At 38.7% G+C, this 23232-nt stretch overlaps 1 protein-coding gene and 1 pseudogene across 1 annotated transcript; both read right to left on the bottom strand.

Moving 5' to 3' along the window:
* Positions 1–1338: 1338 nt before the first annotated feature.
* On the bottom strand, positions 1339–2552 carry LOC113083370 (acid-sensing ion channel 2-like; the record flags this gene model as incomplete). Its single annotated transcript, XM_026254500.1, has 1 exon — positions 1339–2552. A coding segment is annotated over exon 1 (671 nt), but the record flags the coding sequence as incomplete, so codon positions are not given.
* An 8830-nt stretch (positions 2553–11382) lies between these two features.
* On the bottom strand, positions 11383–12777 carry LOC113083371 (acid-sensing ion channel 1B pseudogene; annotated as a pseudogene).
* Positions 12778–23232: the final 10455 nt, after the last annotated feature.

Raw genomic sequence — 23232 nt, 5'->3', positions numbered from 1 at the left:
GAGCAAGACAGCACTTGTGTTGTTTTAATATGGTGATAAGCGTGCGGCCGGGGCTCGCTCGCTCTCTCTCTCACGCTCTCTCTCTCTCACATTCTCTCTTCTCACATGCTCTCTCTCTCGCGCTCTTTCACTCTCTCACTCTCTTTCGCGATCTCTCTCTCTCTCGTGCTCTCTCTATCTGCCCTGTTAAACTGACAGCACTTAAAAAACATATGCAAATGAAAAACTTTCACTCTATGATGGTTAAGCTGTGCAATTAATCTGTGAATCATATTCGTCAAGGGCCGTACAGTTAATGAATAACGGATCAACTGCGACAGCTTACATCGCACATCCTGCATTGTGACTATCGTGGAGTCGTACATTCACGATATCGATGCTTAAACGACACATCGTGCAACCCAAGTATTCGGTAATGCAATATATCATGGTAATGAATATGCACGATATTGTAATCACGGTAATGAAGATGCACGATATTGTTATCATGGGCACTTCTAAATACGCGAATAATATTCCGAATTTGGAATTCATTTTAAGAATAATTTTCCCATCAACTGGTCAAAATGCACAACACAGCTGTATGCCGCTTGAAATGCGTGTGCTGCTCTGTTGTAAACAAGCATGGATGAGAAGCACACGGAGGAACACGTGAGAGACGCGCTGAATGAAGGCACATTCACTCTCTTGCAGCAGATGGCGCTAAACTGCAGAAAAATGCAGCGTTACCCTGGAAACCCCATAAATGCAGAAGCTGCATTACTTTCTAAAACACATAGTTTTAAATAGCCATTCAGATTTGTGTATTTTCTAGGGTGTTCATCACAGCGCCAAATACTTAAACTTAATAGGCTATTTATTTATTTATCATTTTAATCTGGACTACAACATGCCTTAGATATTGTTTGAAAGTGTTTTGATTCTTTATTGTACATTCACACTTTACATTACGGCTTTGTTAGTTAACATTAGTTAATTCATAAGTTAACAAACTGCCAATGAAAAATTCTTCTGAATATTCATTAATCTTAGGTAATCCAATATATAATATCACAGTTGTTAAAATCGAAACTAAACCAGCTGTGTTATTTTAATGAGCTAACACGAACTAAGACAACATTTTTAACAAAGCTTAATAACTTCTGTAGCAAATGTAGCTATTGCTCATTGTGAATTTTAATGGTTAATTAATGAGGTCTTATTGTAAAGCATATGGGACTTTATTGTTCGTCTGCACTTTAATCTGCGTAAAAAAAAAAAAAACTTTAGATATTTTTCTGTATTGTTTATTCTATTTAAATGTTCAGCTATTTTTGTTATAAGAAAAAGTAATTTAACCTGTTATACTGCATTATGACCACTACATTTAAAAACCGTGATAATGTCGTAAATGCGCACAAACTCACGGTGCTAAAGTTGCGCGGTCCGCACAGCTGCCCTTGAAATCGACAATAAAGCAACATCTCCTCGAGCTGATGCCCCAGACGGTCCAATAACTGCCTCATGGAGGGCTGAGAGTCCCGAGGAGGAGGGAGAAAGTGGTTGAAGTCCAGTATGCGAGATAACGGTGACCAGGGAGGCTCGTTATTAGCTCCATCAACGTGCGCCGCTAGCGCCTCTCGAACCACGGGGGACACCTGCCAGTTTTTCCCGAAGAGTCCGAGCCACCGTCCCGCGCTAAATATGTCCGGTTTCTTCATACGACGCGGCAGTAAGATGTTCTGGTTGCAAATCGTCACGGCGGGAAATACGAGGCGTTTCGCGTAAACCATATGCGCCTTGCTGTACACCGGCGACGAGAGCAGGTATCGGACCCGGTTGGAGGACCAAGTGAAAAGCAGCGCCAATGCCGTTAGAAACGCCAGCAGCCACGCGACCCTGCGCGGGTACGAGCCGCTCAGAAAGACGTGTCTCAATCCGTGGAAGGTCGTGTGCTTCAGGAAAAGCTTTCCAGCTTCCTTTAGCGACCCTTCAGTGCGTTGTTTCGATGCGGCGTCGCCTTGGCACATTTTGGAGTAGGTCTGAGTCCTTCGACGCGCGCGGTTTTACCTCCCGTTAAACGCTCCAAAGCTCCCCAAAACGACTAAACATTGCGCGGTTCTGTTCCTGAAGTGTTTTACGCGGGGAACAAATCTGCAGATTCATCAAAACTGGTTGAGGTGCAGCGCCTTAGTAAATGAGGACCGTAAAATATTATTTCTCCAGAAACAGATTTCCTGTCAGGAAAGCGAAATACTGCCGGTATAAAAGCCCCAGCTGTTGCCAGAAACGCACACCTCGCCACATTTCCTCCGCGTCAAAGACTTGTGCGGATCTATTTCATACTGTCAAGCTGTTATGCATTCTGAAGTTCAATTTTCATAAATCCAGTCGAAGTAATTTACTGGCGTGTGTTGGAACCGCTCGAGCTTCATCCCTCGGCGCGCGCGCTCAGTCCAGCTCTTGTGAGCGCGCTCATCCTCTGTTGCATGTTACTCCACTGAACTTTCTTATTGCAGTGGTTAGATGCGATTTCCCCCTATTTTATTTGACATCTTGCTGTAATAAATACACTATTCGAGTGATTTATTTTAGGTGCAATAACTTATGATATCATATTTATATTTATTCATATCTAAATTTAGCTTATGCATTATACTGTTAATAAATGTTTTTATAAATATGTTAAATATAACTATGTATTAAGATTTCGAATTTTGCACTAGGTCATTCTGAAAACAAACATGCATTCAATTACCAAAGAAGCCAGCAGGCTGTTTTTTTTTTTTTTTTTTCTCTCTAAATGAGTTCGGTGTGAATACAGCGAGTCTGTTTTTTTATGCCAGCAGCAGCCAATCATCAAAAATAGCATCTATCTCAAGAACACTTGTGTTGACGTCAGCACATTCAGACTACTATGGTGCTTTTTTACATCAAAATAAGCCTCAGTTTTTAATTGCTGGTTTGTATGATGTATCATTCAGACAAATAATTACACCCTCCATCCTTGTTAGACTCTTAGTTGGCCTGTTTTTAAGCTCAGGCAGGGAAAGTGGGCATGGTGCCCACAGGTCATGGCCCACTTCCTTTAACGATGTGTTCAAAGTCAATAAGCCCTTTTTTCACAGGCAGGCTCAAAGATGCCTCACAAAGGCTCTTGTCCAAATGTGTACATAACAGAGGACAGTATTGACCAGAATGCTGTGCCAAAATAAACCCGGATGTGTTCGGTCTTATCTGAGGCTAATGCCTGTGGGTGGATGCGGACATTCAAGCATTGTGTGTCCTCGTCATTGTCCTTTCATTTGTTTTACAGAGAAAAACAAATGCGAGGAGCTATGATTGTCACAAATAAAACACAGCGGAGGTGTTACCAATAACATTTGACATTTAATATCAAAGTCGCATTAAACACGTGCCAAGAAGAGCTGTTTAATTTTTAAAGAGATGTTAGAAAAAGTTATTTTCAGGATGGAATGGATCATAATGTATAGCTATAAGTTCTTCGAAAGCTATTTTAAACATAGTGGTGCAAAAATTACATTTCTTGGGAAGGAGCAGAAGATTTGATCTGACACATATAGCAAGCATTAATTAAAGATCTAGCTAAAAATAGGTATTTGTGTTTTTTTTTTGAATTGCATGCGATGTTATGTTTTTAAAAATGCAGTGGGAAAATTGTGATGAACAAAAAATATTTTTGCTGCTTTCAGTGCTCATGCAGGCAGAAGGGAATAGCAATGATTTTTCAATCTTTTCATATTTCGGAGGCGTGTGAAGTTGGCTTGGGACCTTAGTGGCTGTTCGTCACTGCACACCCACATGTTCAACAGTCACAGACGCTTTTTACAAGCATCTTCATCAAAGAGGATGCGGCTCCGCTGTGGCTACAATCACACGCTGAGCTACAGCAACAGCCAAATCAAGACGCAAATTAGTATTCGGCAAAACCTGGTCTGTGGCCCGCCGCCAAAGACCAATTTATTACAAACCCAGATGATTTCAACCAGTAGACGTCAAATAACTCTACATGGTTTGCTGTTGCAGCCTCTTAAATGGACATGCAATAATATTTTGTAGGAAAGAGTGAGTGAAACATCTCCTTTTGGCCTGAAATAGAAAAAAAATTCAACTGTGTATAAATGGATAAACCAAATGAAATCGGAAATCGGAGAACAAAACGTTTGAATCAGGAGAGTGAACGTTCTACATTTTAGAAGAACGTTGAAAAAATTATTCTAAAAAAAAAAAAAAAAAAACTCAAAAAACAATAAGAACAACTGAAGAAAAAACAAGGTTCAAGACGTTTGAATCAGGAGATAGAAATTCAACTGAACAGATTCAAGAGAATTATGTTGAAACACTTAAATCGAGATACATTTTCAGTTAATGTTCACATTGAAAAGAGGTTGAAACATTGCTAATCAACAGAAAACAGGAGACACTGATGATGTTCTAATTAAGGCAAAAAGAGGATGTGACTCAAATTCAGAGAAAAATAGATTGAAAGTCTTAAATCATTAGAAAACAATATCTGAATGAAAAGAATGTTCAAACGGTTTGAATCGAAGGACAGAATGTTCGTATTCTAGAACTGGGAGGACATTCAAAACGTCTGATTCACAGAGAAACAAAGACAGAAATGGCTCAAACGATTCAAAACGAGAAACATAATAGAGAATAAAAACTGCACAATGGTGCCTAACTAGGTTAGGACAATTATGGTGATTGAAATATAAAAAAACTAATATGTCTTTTGAAGCAATCTGACATTCTAAAAGGAACCAAACATTAGGGATGCATATATACGATTCCCAAATTGAAGAGTACTGAAACAGCCAGAGCGAGAGAGAGAAACAAAGAAAAGCATCACTGGCCAAGTCTGTGTGTAAGTGAGCTTCTGATGAATGACTCCCAGACGGGTTGAACTGAACCAATCCACAGGGGTCAGCCGCTCCGAATCACGGTTACACATGACCAACCTTAAACAAACGAGTCAAACACTCACGTATGAGTATGGAAATATCTCCAGAAACCATCGCCGCAATAAATAACACTGTCATTCTCTCAGAATTCCCTGAGAGCCTCTTAAAGATAAACAGCTGCTTCTAAAACAAGTCTCCGTCAAGCTGGCTACAGGTCCGAATTCCCAGAAGCCTGTGTTGTCTGTTTTTCAGAGCGGAGGGACGTCAAAGTCTTGCCCCCAGATGCAATCATCTCTGTCGGTGCCACGCTTACATTTGAACTCAATTTTATTTGATTGTTTTTAGAGCTTTTCACCTCAGGTGACCGTGTGAACATCAGCCGTCTCTGCAGTTTGCTCAGCAATCTCGAAGTTTGTTCGATCTCAAAGCTGTATTTGAATGAAGAATATATAATGGGGCCGGATTCATTTCCAAAGTCACGCTGAAGGTTGTTCAGGTTTAATCTCTGTTACAGCGAGGCGAACACGAATAGAAAAGAAGCTCAAGTCAGACTCTGAAGTTAAAACATTTAAAAAATATCTTAAAATAGAAAACTTATTTTAAATTGCAATAATATTTCACAATATAACTATATTATCACTACATGCATCATTACTCCTTTAGGGTCTATGGATCATATTTTGGTGGAAAGCTTGATAATCTACTATTCAAAATGAAAGGGGTAAGAAAGTAATGCATTGTTTTTAGAAAGTGTATTTAAATTGAATAACTACCTAAATCAGTTCAGATGGTTTGTGTTGATGGATGAATCCCATGAATTCAGTCAAGAACATGTCTGGCTCATATTTCACCTCACATCAAAAGAGAAAAGCAAGAAAGTTTATTTTATATAAATAGCATTGATCTATATTTTTCAGTTTTGTGACATTATTTCCTATTAATAAGCATGCTAAAGCTGAATTATTGCTAATGCAAAGAATTATGTACAATCCTTTAAATTTAATTTCACTACAGTATTTTACTGAAATTTTTTTTTTGCCTCCTCCAGAATCTCTGCTACACTAAGTGAAGGATTAATCTTCCTATATTTATCCAAAATATGAATGGATTGGGTATTATTAAGCACTGTGTTATGTCTGTTTAATTCATACAGGAAGCTGGAGGGCGCCATTGCACAGAAACTCAACATATGCATCACAGAAGCAATAAAACTCATGAAGCAACAAGAAAGCTTTCCCTACGGCTGAATAAACAGAATATAGAAACATTTTAAATGATGAAACATTAAGACAATAAACACTCAACTGACAATTTATGATCCTTCAAGCCATCTGGAGTATTTTCATAAATTACAACAGGAGGATATTTCAAACAGTGGAGTAAAAATGATAATGTTCTCTTTTGTTGGAGTGCATTACATCATCCTGGTTCCTTTCAAACAAGTTTCCAAGTCGATTCATATAAGCTTAAGCACTGTGATCTCAGGAAAAAAAGCAATCGTGCAATTTTTACCACTGCTTCCCATTTCTATGCACAAAAAATATAAGAAAACAACTTCATCACACCCCTCAAGCAAGTATATGAATATAAACAAGCTAGAAAAAACACAATACCGAAGACATGCTTCTCTGAGCATAAACATACAATCAGACACCTAAAATCACTACAATTCAAGCCTCTCTGGCTCTCCACGAGTGATCTGAGTTGCAGATCTGAGTTTATCGATCTCAGTTAGGAGCAGCTGAACTCGGCCAAGTGTGAATCGCTTTAAAGGTGAGTTTAGAAAACATGAAATCTTTCATATCTGCAACCTTTACAGACAGCTGCTGGATATTCTTTACTCAATATGATAGATGAAAACATTAAGAGCCAATTAGCTGTGATTAGTGCTTATTGGCACATTTCAATGTCCGGTCGGGCCATTGCATCACGTTCCTCCTATTTAGAGCCATTATCCATTTATTTTTCACCCTCTTTACCCCATTTGTCTTTTCATTTTTAGAGCCCAGTTTTTACTTTTCAATATTTTGGCCCATACTTTAACATCACAGATAGCACTCAGATTGCAAAGCTATACACTAAAGATAAAGCCAGTGTTGTTCTGGTCCATTTTTAGATTTTTGCCTATTTTGCTCCCACAACATGTCGTCTGTCAGGCTAAAGAAAAAACAGCCAAAATAGTCACTTGAGATTATTTATTTTATTAAATTGTTTCCGTTTGCATTTGTGGATTTCATATACAATAAACACACTCTTTACCCAATTTCTCTTTTCATTTTTTGCTTTTCAATATTTTGGCCCATATTTTTAACACCTCAGACAGCACTCGAATTCCATTAAAGCAAGACACTACAGACAATTTGAAGATTTTGGGCTATTTTGCTCCCCTAACTTTTCGTCTTTCACTCTAGTGGAAGGAAACTATCCAAATAATAATTCACGTGTTTATTTAAATTATAATACATATCTTTAAAGGTGTCTCTTTTTTTTTTTGTAGCACTTTCATACACTGACCTTTACAGTTTTATTCCCATCTGTATTAGTTTTTTTTTTTTTTTACGGTAGGGTTGTTAATGTATTATTCCTGATATATTTTCCTAAAACAAGGCCATTCTTTTCCGGCTATATTTTCTATGACCTTTCAAATATTCAAAAATATATTCATGTACTGTGTATGTTTATTATGCATCTATAAACACACACATACATGTTTATATTTAAGAAAAATTAGTTGTTTATATTCGATATATAATATATATTATATGTATATAAATATATACATGTAAATATTTTTTTAATATATACTGAATATGTGTGTTTTTATAAATATTTATAAAATATGTATGTATAACGTGTATGTTTATAAAGTAAACAGAAACATATTTTGGATGCGATTAATCGTGATTAATCATTTGACAGTGCTAATTATAATATTAAAACAGTTGCGATAAACTGTGATTAATCGACTGGGAAAATATATATATATATATATATATATATATATATATATATATATATATATATATATATATATATATATATATATATATATAAATAAAATGTACAATTTGTCTCCCTTTTCACCTCTTTTGTTGTCTTGCCTTAAATGACTAATAATCACTTATGAACATTTAATTGAGATATGGATATGAATTAGATCTCTAACAAACAGCTGGAATCCTCTGATATATTATATTACAAACCCACGAAGGACGTCATAGCAGGCTGTGTGTAGGTTAATTGGCGACTGTCTTGGAGATAATACGGCACATCCATCACTGAAGTAAGTCATCCGGCATCCCTGCTCTCCTCAGACAGGTATGAAAACATGCAGTAAATCAGAGCTCTCCGTGGCGTGGGAGGGCCATCACTGAGAGATGAATACTTACTAGTTTTCTAAGATCTGATCGAAGACCCTGAGAATACAATGATGCGCTCTCAATGAGTTGCCACTGGTGATGGAGTTCATCCACACACCTCCGGTTTTACCGCGGTAAACAGAGCTGAGGTGCATTCATCGCAGCACTATTCTCAACAAGAAAAGCGTGGGCAGGAAACTTACAGAAAGATACTTCATGCAGACTGACTGTATGCCAGCTCGGCTCATCTCAACCACATTCGGTTGCTCGTGAACTTTCAAATATTTTGTGACAATACCACCTGAAAGGAGCGAAATCATCTATAAACCACTGAGCGGTACAGAGAAAGTCTTCATTGTCTGTTTGTCTCAATAAAGACAACAAGAAATGGCGTTGGGAAACGTATTTTCGGACGTATCAGGATATTTAGTAAAAAAGAAAATGTGGGTGTCACTAGATCTAATCAGGAGGAATTGATTGGATCGTGACATATTTGATGTAAAAATATAAATATTTATATTAAACTTACATGATGTACTAGACATGAGCTAAACATATATATAAAGTTAAAATAAAGTTGAAAATGTTGTTTCATAGAGTTATAATATTACAAATTACAGCACGTTTTTATAACAAACATGTTTTTCATTTAAATAAAGACATAGACCAGGGCAGAAACAATATTAAAAAGTAAATAGAGTCATTTCATGTTGACTCAATCTCCATAACAAAGTGGTTTTTCTGTGGCGGCCTTGAGCCAATGTGCTGCTTTCAATCCGTTTTATTGGGCTTATATTCATAAAACAAATTGACTGGATTCTTCCTTTTGTGCCTCTGCATGCTTCGTTGTGATGAAGTTCAGCACTCAACGGACTGTGAGTCGGCTAAGTGTTATTCTCAGTGTTCTGATGCCCTCTAGTGAAAACGAATACACATCAAATGAGACTCGTGATCATTAAACTGTACAATTACAGACAAAAGCCACTTGCAGCTCTCTCCGTCATTAGTGCTGTTTACCGAAGCATCGCTATCACTGTTGCTCACATAAGTGGATTTGAGCACACAGTAATCCTAAACATAAAACTTTGGTAGGTCACTTCTCCCACACCTGGCAAGCACCAATAACACCCGAATATCAGAACAGCAACCTGGAAACCACCCTAAACACCACATCGACACAACACATGGGGACATTCAAGAACATACATGCATTCAATATTTTTCAACTGGGTGTTTATTTTCTTCATTTGAAGGCTTGTTATTATTTAAAATGAAATATTAATGTATAGCAATCAATGAAATTCAATTAGTCAATCTGGAAATCACAGTTAATTTGATTATATACATTTTTTTAAATCGATCAAAAGTCTACACATACACACCAACAAAGCGTTCAGCCAAACCGAGGAACCTTTCAGTGTGATCGCGGTCATCATCGTTAAATGCTCTTGAAATGAATTAGTGTTTCGCAGAGCGCTGCGTCAGCATTTCTGAAGGTAATGAGCCAGGGCCGGAGAGAAACTGGTAAGAAATGTGTTTTCTGGCCTTGTTAATATTAGATGAGCTGCTGTCTTCAGCGCCGATCCTCCAATAAACCATGAAGATCACGTTGAGATTATACAGTCAAGGTCAAATTAAACACTAGCACGCACTTCTAAGATACCAAATACAGCATCAGATATAGATTAAAAGTATAGTATTCTGCACACCCTTGTCTTTAGTTTTAAACGGCAAGCCAATTATTGATTCTACATCTATAATTAACTGCACTGAACTCAATCGTTTAGATAACAATGATTCTTTGGCAAAAATATATAGATAACACTGATTCTTTGGCAAAAAATTATTTGATTATTAGCCATTCTAGGTATCATTCATGTCTTGAACACAAATGATTCAGGGTAAGTATGAGCAATAATGCAGAAATATTGAAATATAGTCATAACCGACTCCATGATCTAACAATAGTTAGCTGACCGCATGGCTGAAAAAAGATCCCTGTCTGATGGAGCTGGAGGAAGTTGGACTCGAATTCTGCCCCGGGACGGAAAGATGAGCTGCCCGTCTGCCTGACACAGGCCCGCCTCCTATCGACCCGCTCCAGCACTCCTCCAAATATCTAATCGATGGAGACTCACACAAAGTGAACTCACAATCTTAGCGTCGCAAGAATGATTAGCAGATGAGCACTTATGGCCAGGTGGAGATTAGCATTGACTGACTCTGCTAGCTGATATCAACTGATGGTTAAACCACTAAGTGTGGATTGAATAATGCGGCATTTATGGTCATCGGATGCTTTGTTTGTGTGCATACGGCAGATTATAAACTGATAATACATCCCATCGGAGGCATCAGATAATAAACATCCATTATCAAGAGCACAGCCAGGGGTGTTTAAAACCCCATATGCACTTACCAGGCAGGAGGCTAAATATACTTAAGTGCTCTAAACTGATTCTTCAGTTACCAGATATATCCTTGGCCTTTACAGCGAAACACCACATAATTCACTCAGCTCAATAAGAGCTCGACTCACAGGAGACTCTCGGGCTTGAAACCTTGAGATCAGCAACAATGACAAACAAAATGCCTGTTTCACAGACAGACGGGCATCTTTTCATCAGCGTAAAGGGATTCGCTGCGAACTCAGACCTGCTCTTGGGGGAAGAACACTGGAGTGATACTCTGCACAGAAAACTAGCGTCTTATATCAGCGGTTTGCAAAAGCTTTGTTGACAAGCTGATCCCACTGCAATGGACCTCCATACAGTAAAATATATAATGCAGCCATTGCATTAAAACCAATCTATGCAAACACTTGCCGGAAAACAATTTAGACAAAGTCAAAACTTCAGCCACAAGTCTAGAAAGATACGATCCCTCAAGTGGCCTCGAAGCAGGCCAATGCGCTAAACACTAAAGCAAACAACACCATATAATTATCAATCACGAGTAGTCAAAGGGTAATAATGGGGGTCTGAAATGCTGTTTTCATTTGCAACACTGAACACAAAGAATAAATGGCTTCTGATTCCTGTTAGATACAGTGAGAACACCTATTCATCTTCTCTGACGCCTCAAGTGCGCCGAGTCCATTTATCTTCTTGCAAATAAAGTCAGCCGCCCTCACAATAACACGCTGAGAATGGATTGAGCGCCACAGGGCTAAAACTCGACTCCTGCTTGCTCCCGAGTCCTACCTCTCTCCAGTGTTCAGGCCCACACTCATTCCCAGAGAACTTGCACTCCAGCAGCATATCGTCCATGCGGTGACGGGTGCGATTGAAGAACTCGTCGAGTCTGAAGCGAGAGCCTTGCCTGTCGGGCTCCGGCGCCAACGGGATTCCCGGAGCCATGTTGTCCTCGTATCCCAACATTGGCCCCATGAAGAGCAGGTCGCTGTAGCTCAGCTGCGAGCGTCGGAACGAGTTGTAGTTGCAGAAGGTGATGGCGGGGAACGTCATGTTCTTGGCATTGCGCTCGTCCAGCAAGGTGATGTAGTCATACTGCAGGTAGTAGATGACACGGTCCACCACCTGCATGAGGAACATAGAGATCGCCAGTAGAAAGACCACCGTCCACAAGCCCCGGCGGACACTGAACTTCTTGTCCACAAAGACGTGGTTGGCACCGTGGAGGGAGCAGCCGTCAAAAAACGTGGCGAGGCTGATGTCGGGCACTTCTTCATCTTCCGTCCCATCACATGTGTCCGGATCGTCGCCCTCTTCCTGGTACTTGCCGTGTTCGCCATCTCTTGACCACACCACGCGCTTGTATTGGTCATCGAAGCTTCCTTGGCGCGAGCGGCCAACTGGCTCATCATCGGTGCTGAAGGACAGGGTGCATGTGATTCGTACCATGATGTTAAATCAAAAACCAGGCAATAGTGAAAAAAAGAACACCGACTGGATTACGCCTCAATATTTGAAATATTCTGGATGTCCTACGTCCAAAAAACCCAGGAGAGATTCTTTGACCCCGGATAAGCCAATCCAGACTTGATCTTCCGGTCACTAGAGATGGAAAACCAACAATGATCTCTTCAGAAATTATGTCCAGCGCTTTGACATCGCCAGGAATCCGTCTCTCCCTTCACAACGGGACATCTAAAGAGGAATGGCGCAGTTGGGATGTTATGCACTTCCTGGCCCCAAACTCCCTCCCTCTGAAAAGGAATAGTCCCAGTGCAACCTGCATCTGATGTCAGCACCAGATCACCTTTCACTGCGCATTTAAGCACTTAGGATAATAATCCGGCTCATTTCTATTACACAATATCTACTTCATGAATCCAAATGCATTGGATGTTTAACTAGATGATAAAAGGCACAGCAGCCATTATGCCTTGATAAACAGGACATGCTGAATGCATAATGAATAAACACTCCAGAGTTTCAAGCAAAGCCAAGATATCAACATGCGAGCATGTGTGTGACTGTGGCTCAGAAGTGAAGCGATTCCAGACTTAAAGCACACAGACGCAAATATCTAACTGCAGATGAAAGCTTTGCTTAAATACTTTAAATTATGAACATCATCTAACATGAGAAACCCAATGATCAAAGCTTCAACATTAGATAGTCATTAATCCATTTAAATGCACTTGTAAAGTGACCGTTGCAGAATTGGACATTGTTTTAGACCGATCTCCAATAAAAGCCAAAAGCCATACAGTCACCTTACAAAAGCTGCCAAATGCAAACAGCATCCGACAGATGGCAGCAGAGCTCAGCGTGTGAAGTATCCCGAGCTCCTGCCAAACACTTTTCCCGTGTCGACCCACAACTCTTGAAAATGCAATCGGCCTGATTGCCTGAAGTTGCCAGTGAAGATGAATTCTCAACACGGTTTGGTTTCTCTACGCTCCATTCAATCTCTCTTGGTTCTTGAGGGAAAGTATGGGATCAAAGAGTGACTTAAAGAAACAGTACACTGAAAAAAGAAAAAAAAAAAAGTGAATCATTTATGATTTCTCTCCAGGTACTTTCTTGCTATTTGCCAAGTTGTATTTGCTAGGTCAAGCATCCCTATTGTTATGTTTATCATTCTTGTGGTCATCCACACATTTCCGCCTAGTACAAATGCAAGTAACGTCGTCTTCAGACTCTAGGGGGCAGTAGATATTCTGCCGTGTGGCGACTCTGTGCCTTCAGGGTGAGTATGTCATTTGAAGCACATGGAGATGGTCCATCATTTCCACTCAATGACCCTCTCATCCGACAGCGATGATAGACCTGTCGTTACCATGGATACTGGCAGCGAGGGAAAACACATGAAGACCCATCACCACACACACACACACACACAAACACATGTAATATGATTCAATGACTGCTGTGAGAAAATGACGTCCACTATGTGGCTAACATCTGAATTGGCCTACTGGGCACTAATCACATTATTTAACACCAGGAAACCTGCAAATCTTTACGGAAACTGAATTAATGAGATCGGACGGTCTCAAGTGGCACAGATCCAGAAAAAAAAAAAAAAACATGAAACCAGCCGGCACAACCACAAGTGCAGGAATTAACAAGCACTGAATTACAAGAACCGCAAAGAGAAAGATGAACCTGTTGGATGTTGCAGACTTATCCTTGAGAAATTGTAGCATATTGATAAATATTATTATGTAATTTACATTTTAATGATGTTAATTACAAGAACTTACTTAATATATTAAGTCAAATGTCTAAAACATTGTGAAAGGACAAATGAATAAAATAGATACAAATATATATATTTTAAAAGTATATTATAAAGATGGATTTCAATATTAAATTAAAATGGAAAATTAAATAATTTAATTATGACTACAAAATATGTTATAGATTTTATTTCATATACCATTGATATAATATATAAAATGCTAATAAGAAATATTGGAAAATATTAGTAAAATAAATATAAGGAAATTGTGAAAATATATATATTTTATAATTGTAGAATTTAAATATTTATTAAAACAAGTGACATTTAAAATTGTAAATGAAAGTGCAATTAATTCATTGATTTAAAATTAACATTAAATAAAATTAGAATGTGTTTTTCATCCATCCATCCAATCCACCTTTATTAAATGTAAAATGTAAAAATGTACTTAAATATTTCACATATGTATTTATATAAAATGTAAATATATATTATATTTATATATTAAGTAAATTACAATAAATTTCTTATAAATAATATGTTCTATAAAGATGGATTAAAATATTAAAGCAAAAAATCTATATTTTATAATCATATAAACTAAAACAAAAGTCTAATTTAAAACTGAATGAAGAATACATAAGTATAAAGATATTAAAATATTAAAATAATGGATACTGGATAATGGATAGTTTTTAACTTAATGTCATGGTTTCTTAAAGTAAATATTTCAATAATATCTTAATATTTTCATCTTTACATTAAATCCTTTTTTCTTATATAATCTCTTATTTATTATTTACATTTTTCTTCTCTATTTTTTTCATATTGCTCCTCTAAAGCACTCTGAATAATCACTGTAAACAAAACGCATTTATAAATAAATATGATCTCAGTCCGCTGCATTTACAGAAACACCACAGGACATAAGAGGCATTATTACACGCCGCAAAAACAACACCAACACAAACAAGTGAAGACAAGGGACGAGAGAAACGATATGATTACTAAATCAGCTGCCGTGGGGTCTTGGGGGTCCCGCACTGCATTAAATGAGTTGTTTTAGCCACACGGCACGTTCTTCATATGAACCCATGCACTAAGATTGGATGCTCGACTGCCTCAAAGCATGACTCTACTGAGCTGGAAAACACTGAAATAGAAATAATAAACAGCATGACTCATTCATCAATGGTTCACCTTCATAACATTATGCTGTTTTGATTATGACAGATGCAAGATTATTGGAATCAGAACATTCATTTGTTATATTTTCTTGCACGCACTACACAGTTGATGTGGTATATTGCTAACATGTATAATTTATTTGTTGTTTGTCAACGAATGCTAAAATTCTAATTAGGAATTTAAAAATTCATTTGAATCTTCTTCCTCGTCTTTCTAAAGGCAGAGATCCGGAGGATCCACAGCGCTGATGCCATTTTCAACAGTTAAATTATAGCCTGCGTTTAAAGATCTATTTGTCAAACTCAAGCGGCTGTTGAAGAGCTCACAAACATTTGGAATAAACAGTGCGCTCGTCTAGATCAATAATGCCTGTGTTTGTGAGCACTGTCTTTGAAGAGCACATTTTCAGCTGACAAATACGACAGAATCATGATGGATTATCAGAAATACCATTCCACTACCCAGAATCCAGCTGGTATCCAGGTATCCAGAGAGATTTGCCCCATATGTCTAAGTGGTTACTGTTGTAATTGGGTTGTTAGCAGATTGATGCTATGCATTCACTGAAGAGTTTTGAGTGGATTTTAGCATTGCCATTCAGTTCTAGGTTGTTGCCCAGCCATTGCTATGCAGTTGCCAATGTGATGTGAGTGTTACGAAGTGTTCTGGGAGGTTGCAAGCCAATTGTGCTGGTGTTTTAAGCCATTGCTAAGGGGTTGCTTTGTAGTTGCACTTGTGTTGTTCTAAGTGGTTTTTTTAGGTGGTCTTGTGTGAAAAGACTATGGCTCTGGTTCCTCATTCAATGGAAGTCGTTGGATTTTTCAGCCTGTTGTATTGTCCACCAAGTGTAAATCTGATTTAGCAAACACCAATAATTACAATCAGCTTGAGGCCCCGTCCACACGGAGACGCGTTTCTGTGAATACGCACAATTTTTTTATCGGATAGGCGTTTCGTCTACACGGATCAGGCGTTTTCGCAAGGTGAAACCTCTATTTTTTGAAACCGGGTCCCAGAGTGGATACATTTGAAAACGCCGTCTTTGTGTTTTCGTCTGGACGGCTAATCCGTATATTTTCTGAAATGATGACGTCATCAGCCCACGTCTCCCCCCTAGTCAGACAGCTCTACGTCACGTAACAGCAACAAAAACATGAACAAACACTGAACGATTGTCTTTTTATTAACTAACATTAACACTGATTAATAAATGTATTGTTCCATGTTCGTTTGTGTACCACGCACAAGGTTTACGAGCATAGTCCAAGTCTTCTTCTCTGTTTTTAGTGTATCTCTGTGGCAGAATTACAGCGCCACATACTGGTCTGGCATGTATACTACATCATTTTGGGGTTTTGTGTGGACGCGGATATTTCTTGAGACGAGGAAAAAAAAGATCGGATTGGGGTAGGCTCCGTCTCCGTGTGGACGGGGCCTGAGATTAGATCCTTTTTACAAATTCCCAATTACATACTTTCTTGTATTTAGATATAATGACAATTTTCAATCAGCATTTCACTTAGCAAATAGATATAAGCACAGAATGGATTTGTTAAAAGCTTTCCGATTGTCTAATATGGAGAACTTACAATTTTTATGGTGTGTAATGACAGACTCAGTGACAAGATAAATGGCCTGATGTGAGGAGCCCCATTAAGACTCTTTCTTATCAGGCGAGCAAGCGCTAATGTTTGGAGCAGAGATGCAGTGACGCTGGACGTAATAAAGCTGATGATGGGGTGGCGTCTTGCTCGGCAGAGGTTTTGTTTGATTTAAAGTAAATGAGGGTTTCATTAAAGTGTTCCATGATAATGTACAAATGTACAAGACATCCAGATTTTAGCTCGAGTTGAGTTTCATGAGAGAAGCTAAAACCTCAAGACTGATGGATGGAAATTTGGTTTGCCAACGTTTTTTGTTAGCGCTAAAAGCTAAAAGTTCACATGAACTTTTTTCTTAAACCCTAAACTGACTTCATTGATCTGATTGGAATATAAATAACATAAAAGCAATAAATAAAAATATGTATTAAAACAAAGAGCTGACAAAATAGTGGACAAAATGAGAGTAATGCCAGTCACTTTTTATTTCAATAAAATAATTTTTTTTAAATGCAATCTATTTCACCCAATATGACATGATATCAGTGTTTACACTGTGTCTTTATGCTAATGATTCATAGTTTGTCTTCATTTCACCTTCTGCCAAAATTTGAAGTTCAAATAACTTGAGTCTTTGTACTCAAATAACAATCAACATACAGTATCAGTGAACGAGAAACAAGGCTAATTCAAATATCATGTAGCTAATTAGACACTATTGGGAATAACATGAGAACAAAAACATGAAAGCAGGAACAAGAATGACCAGAGAGGGGAATCCCAGTTTTCCTAGAGGCATTTCACACATTGATCTCTGCAAACGAGCCATTAGCTTTTCAAACGAATTAGCTTTAGGCAATCAGCTAACTAGCGCTTCATGTGTGGACAGCAGACAGCGAGGCAGCCAACTAGTGTTTGCAACATGTAGTGTTTGATGGCCAAGTGTTTTTGAAGCACAAGAGGGTTCTGCTCTTTTGTGTGGCGTTCATTTCTACAAATAGTGAGAGAACATGTTCACAAAGGCTTCATGCTAGCGCAAACGTAAAGTAGCTCACGGCTATCGACTGTTTGCGCACGCACACACGTACACAGATCCACACAGACAGTAGGTCATGAACTTAAAATAATGCTCAATGATTTCCAATAGGGCATCAGAAAAGGGCAAGTTCCCATGTAGCGACTTGAGGAGAAAATACAAGAAGGACTACACACAAAGCACTCTGTGAAGGGCAGCCAGAGCTGTAGAGGAGCTAGTTCGATTAGCCTCGCTAAGCACAGCTTAAAGTTTCTTTCTGCTGGCCTTCGGCTGTGTGGACGAGGATGAAGCCTATTTAACACGGTAGAATGATGGAGATGGTTATTATGCCAAAGTCTGGACGCTTTCAAAAGGCTGTTATCTCATTCGCTAGAGACGATAACCAAGCTGCACCTGAATGTCTTGCTCTCCCGTTTATCCTCATTTTACTCTTATCAGCAGAATGGTCTCAATCCAATCAACTTTTTAAAATCCATGCTGAGGGGGACACATTTGACACTTTCGTAGCATTTTATCTTTCCCTTGAAGTCCACTTAACATTTCTTGCTCCAAAACAGTCATAATTTAATTTTAAATGGCAATGTTCACCCTTAAACAGTCCCTCAAGTCTTTAAATGAACACAAATCTTTTTTTGCAATCAAAATAGTCACAGAAAACCACATCTTTACACCAATGTTACTGCCATTTTGGATGCTTTAACATGACAATACAGCAGACACCTGGGAGAAATTGGAGATCCAAAATGCATTAATGAGTTTGCCAATCAGAAGTAGACGTTAATAATTTGAAACTTACTCAAAGGGATAATTATCCCAAAAAGAAAAGTTTATCATCATTTACTCATCCCCATGTAATTCCAAACCTGTATGACCTACTTTTTCTTCTCCAAGACACAAAGGATTTTTTTTAAAGAACTGCTGCTGCTTTTGTCCACACAATAAAAGTCAATGGGGTCCAAAATAACATTGATTGGACCCCATTGACTTTCATTGTACGGACAAAACAAAAACCTAGAGCCATTCCAGCAAAAACAGAAGCTCAACATTCACACAGACACAAGAGTTTTAAATGAAGGCTGCCGCACCTGTTGTTAATGCTACACCTCTTCCCCTTTGCATCGACTCAGCAACGGGGCTGCCAAAACTATGATTAGGTCCTGTGTGACTCCATTATGTCCTGTTGTCATGTCAGATACCCACTGACAGAGGTGTGTTTGCCTACGAGAATTTCCCCCACAAGCAAATGTCTGCTCAGGGAAGAGACTGCGCGAGAGGATCTCTCTGGGAGATTTGCTCAGCGCCACATGCTTCAGAAAGGCTGTTTGTCAAAGTCGTTTGCTAGTGTTCAGCTGCGCCGCTAATGTCTGCAGCTCCATGGGAAGTCGAGGGAGCACATGGAAGCGCTGAATGTTGACTGATAGCTATAAGATGGCACTTAAAAAGAGATGAATGCTACAATGATAGGGTGATAATATTACGAGGAAAAAGCTTTGAAAGAAAATAAAATCATATATATAACACATATTGCATAAACAATATCAGTAGAAATTGCGGTCCGGGGCCACCTAGATCTGACCAAAATAATCATACCCAAAACTGTGTTTCGTGACCGTACAGGACACGCTGCATCTGTTTGGATGTTTAGGTATTCTGCTGCTGTCTCCGCCTCCTCTGTGACCGCCAACCCTCGGCTCCAGGGACAGTCGGAGTCTAATCTATTTGTCTTGTCACATAATATGACAGGCGTTTCAAGTGAGAGTCTGGTAACTACATTAGCGAGAGCGGCTAGGTTTACCCCGGCGAACAATGGTCGAGGGACTCGATTCACATGCAGCAAATTAATTTGCTCTCATTTGGTAATGTGTTCCGCCTACTGACATCAGACAGAATGCGGAGCGCATTTTATCTGTGTGATAAATGAAACCAATTCTGGTTTCACACACACTGCGACGAAATCTCCCTATAGCACAAGGGTCTCCAAACTTGGAGCTTAGCAAGCAAATACCAATCACCTAACAGCCACCCAGGAGTCCTTATAAACAGTCAAAACCACCAGAAAATCCCTATAAACCAGAACACCTAAACAACAGCATAGTAACCAACTAAAGCCGCCATTGTAGAAACTGTAGAAACTACCCAAAAAATGCTAAAAAAAGTCACCCAGAACATCCCAGCAACCACCTATAGCCACTCGGAATACTAAACCAAAGAAACCACCCAGAACACCCCATCAGCAGCAAAACAACCACCTACAGCCACTCAGAGTAGCATATGAACACAGAAGAAACCAACCAGAATCCCCTTGCAACCACCCCATTAGCTGCATAGCAAATACCTACAGCCAGCCAGAATACCATATGAACAGTACAAACCACCCAAATTCCCCAAGAAACCACCCAGAACACATCAGCAACAGCATATTAACCAACTAGAACAGTAGAAGCAGTAGAAACCACCCCAAAAAGCCCAGAAATCATCTAGAACATCCCAGCAACCAGCGACCTGGAATATAAAACAGAATAAACCACCCAGAAGCCCATTACAACCACCCAGAATACCCAATCAACCGCAACGCAACCACAGACGGCCACCCAGAATACATAAACACAGCAAACAACCAAGATTCCTGTATATGTACATTGGAAACCATTGAGCAAGAACCGAACCCCCAACTGCTTCCTGAGCACCACATTACTACATCTGCCCATTGCTCCAGGGGTGTGTTGACTACTGTGTGTGTGTGTGTGTGTGCACTTTGAATGGGTTAAATGAAGAGCACAAATTCCGAGTATGGGTCACCATACTTGGCCACATGTCACTTCACTAAAGTTTACAAAACATAATATTTCTGAATTAGTCATAAATGGTGGCTCTCTTGAACTCATTTTAGCATACCAGTGTACGCAATCTAATCTGTCCCGCAGTGTTGGCCATCTGGCCTCTACATGCAAGTCTCACGCCATTAAAATCTGTCATTGCACACACATTTTTACAGCCGATAATCAAATTCTTCTCAGACAACTTTACCCTCCTTCTCTCCACCTGGGTCTTTGAAGCTGATCAATTCTCATCACAAGGTGCTCACAGAGGAAAGCGGAACACACTGGAAATACTCACATTAGTGTAGCTCAGGTCAGACCTGTACGACACAGCTGTACATTACAAGACAAACAATGTAACGCATATAATCAGCAAGCTTGTATGATCCTGTGAGCTTATGAGCTCTTATGGCCTATTAACATATTAGGGCTGCCAAAATAGCTAAAAATGAAATGTATAATTTTAATATACGTAATTAAGTGTATATGTGACCATGGACCACAAACCCAGTCTTAAGTGTCATTTTTTATTTTATTTTATTGAGATGTTTACATTATCTGAAAGCTGAATAAATACGCTTTTTTTAGGATCTGAAAATATTTGGCTGAGATACAACTATTGGAAAATCTGGAATCTTAGGGTGCAAAAAAAAAAAAAAAAATCACAATACTGAGAAAATAGCCTTAGAAGTTGTCTAAATGAATTCTAAGCAATGCATACATATTATTACTTAAAAATTAAGTTTTGATATATTTACAGTAGGGGATTTACAAAATATCTTCGTGGAACATGATCTTTACTTAATATTCTAATGATTTTTGGCATAAAAGAAAAATCGATAATTTTGACCCATACAGTTTTTTTTTTTGGCTATTGCTAAAAATATACCCAGTGACAAAGCTGCGGTAGGGAACTTTTGATGCTCTAGCGATTAATAAACAGAATTGCTTGCGTCTTGCGGAAGAACATCGTAGCCGGAACTACTTCTCTCTGTTTATGTTTATGAAGAATCACAAAGGTACTGGGTTACTCCAAAATTCTAAATCTAAAATTCTACTCATATTCTACTGTCAGGACATAATTACAGGTTTAACAAATATGTAAAAAAAATATATATTTACAAAAGTTCCCTACTGCAGCTTTAAGACTTTGTGCTTTGTGCTCCAGGGTAACACATCTTTTGCCATTGGACTATGAAACATTTTCGAAAACTTGAGTGATATCGCAAATGAATCACTGAATCAATTTGTTCTGAATCGATTCAATCATACAGACAGAAATGATTCACTTGTTCTTGAACTGAAAAACTCGGAATAATAATCAATAACCAAAGTCTAAATATCATAATATATACAATAATATTCAGTTATACAAAAATCACATTAAAATTGTTGCTCAATTTTGTACCCCCAGTAAAAACCCCTAGAATAAATAGCACGGGATGAAAGTGTGTGATGGATTTCAGCAATTATGACTTCCACCACACTCCTCTCGTCCCTGTAGACGTGTGCCTTTATTATGACTCTGTCTGGGACTGAACTAGCAGCGCAGTTGTAATGAACAAAACCGAACAATTATGATTCCCCATAATCAGAAAAAAACAACAAATGACTCTTTAGAGAACAGAATTATTCAGCTCTCTGTCTTTGCTGCCAAAACATCCAGAAACACACAAGAGTTGAACAGGGGAAACAATCACGCTGCCCCGTAAATGATTCAATCAACTGCAAAACTGGTAATTAGTAGAATTTGGATGGACTCCTGAATATCTCACCACTGACTGAATCTGGACGAGTTCATTCAGTCTTTCAGAGGCCAACAGCATATAAAGTGTTTGAGCTGTCAGTCAACAGCCAGCCATACAACAGTCTGTTAATAAGAAGAGATTAGCAGAGATGTGAGCTAGCTTTAGAAAACATCAGTTCACGGAGGAAAATCAATTCAAAACTTACTTTCTCAGGATCCTGAGTGTATATAAAATAGTCATATCTAATCAGTAGTTGTATTTTATGAAGCACAATATAGCTATCTAGCAACCTTTCTCTCCCTGTAGTGAAGTCAAGTGTGGCCAAGTGCACACACACAGTCCTTAATAAAATTCCTGCTGGACCTGAGACTCAAACCCACAACCTTCGGGTTACAAGTCTGACTCTCTAACCATTAGGCCACCTTATATGAACGTAAAGTGGCTGATGAAATGCTAAAGGTAAGCAACCCCCCGTCAGAAAGCGAGCAGAGAGCAGCACTGCCATAAACATACGCCAGTCATTAAACCATGTCCCGGGGAGATCCGCTGACAGATCCAAGCGGAGTCATGTTTTGCTGCCATTCCCAATTTAGCAGAGATGCGGCACGACCGTGGCATCGCCCCTCAGCCTAAACACAGCTGACATCCCAAAACCTTCCTGCTCAGGTAACAAGTTGTTCACTTTTTTAACAAATTACCCGTTCCACTCATTGAAAGATCATGCACTGACTTGAAATCATCTAACAATGAGTTAACGGTCTGATTACAATATTATATTTTAAATATTGGTATACTAAGCCAATGACAACAATACATCCTGTTTTCATACACAGATAAGATAAAATGTCGCTTTCCATTATGAATCTTTAATGTAAAGTTTAAGGCAAAGATACTAAACGCAAGACACTTGTGGCCAATTAGC

Source organism: Carassius auratus, unplaced genomic scaffold, assembly GCF_003368295.1.
Source record: "Carassius auratus strain Wakin unplaced genomic scaffold, ASM336829v1 scaf_tig00037969, whole genome shotgun sequence".
Classification (NCBI taxonomy): domain Eukaryota; kingdom Metazoa; phylum Chordata; class Actinopteri; order Cypriniformes; family Cyprinidae; genus Carassius; species Carassius auratus.
This window is presented reverse-complemented; position numbering and strand designations above follow the sequence as displayed.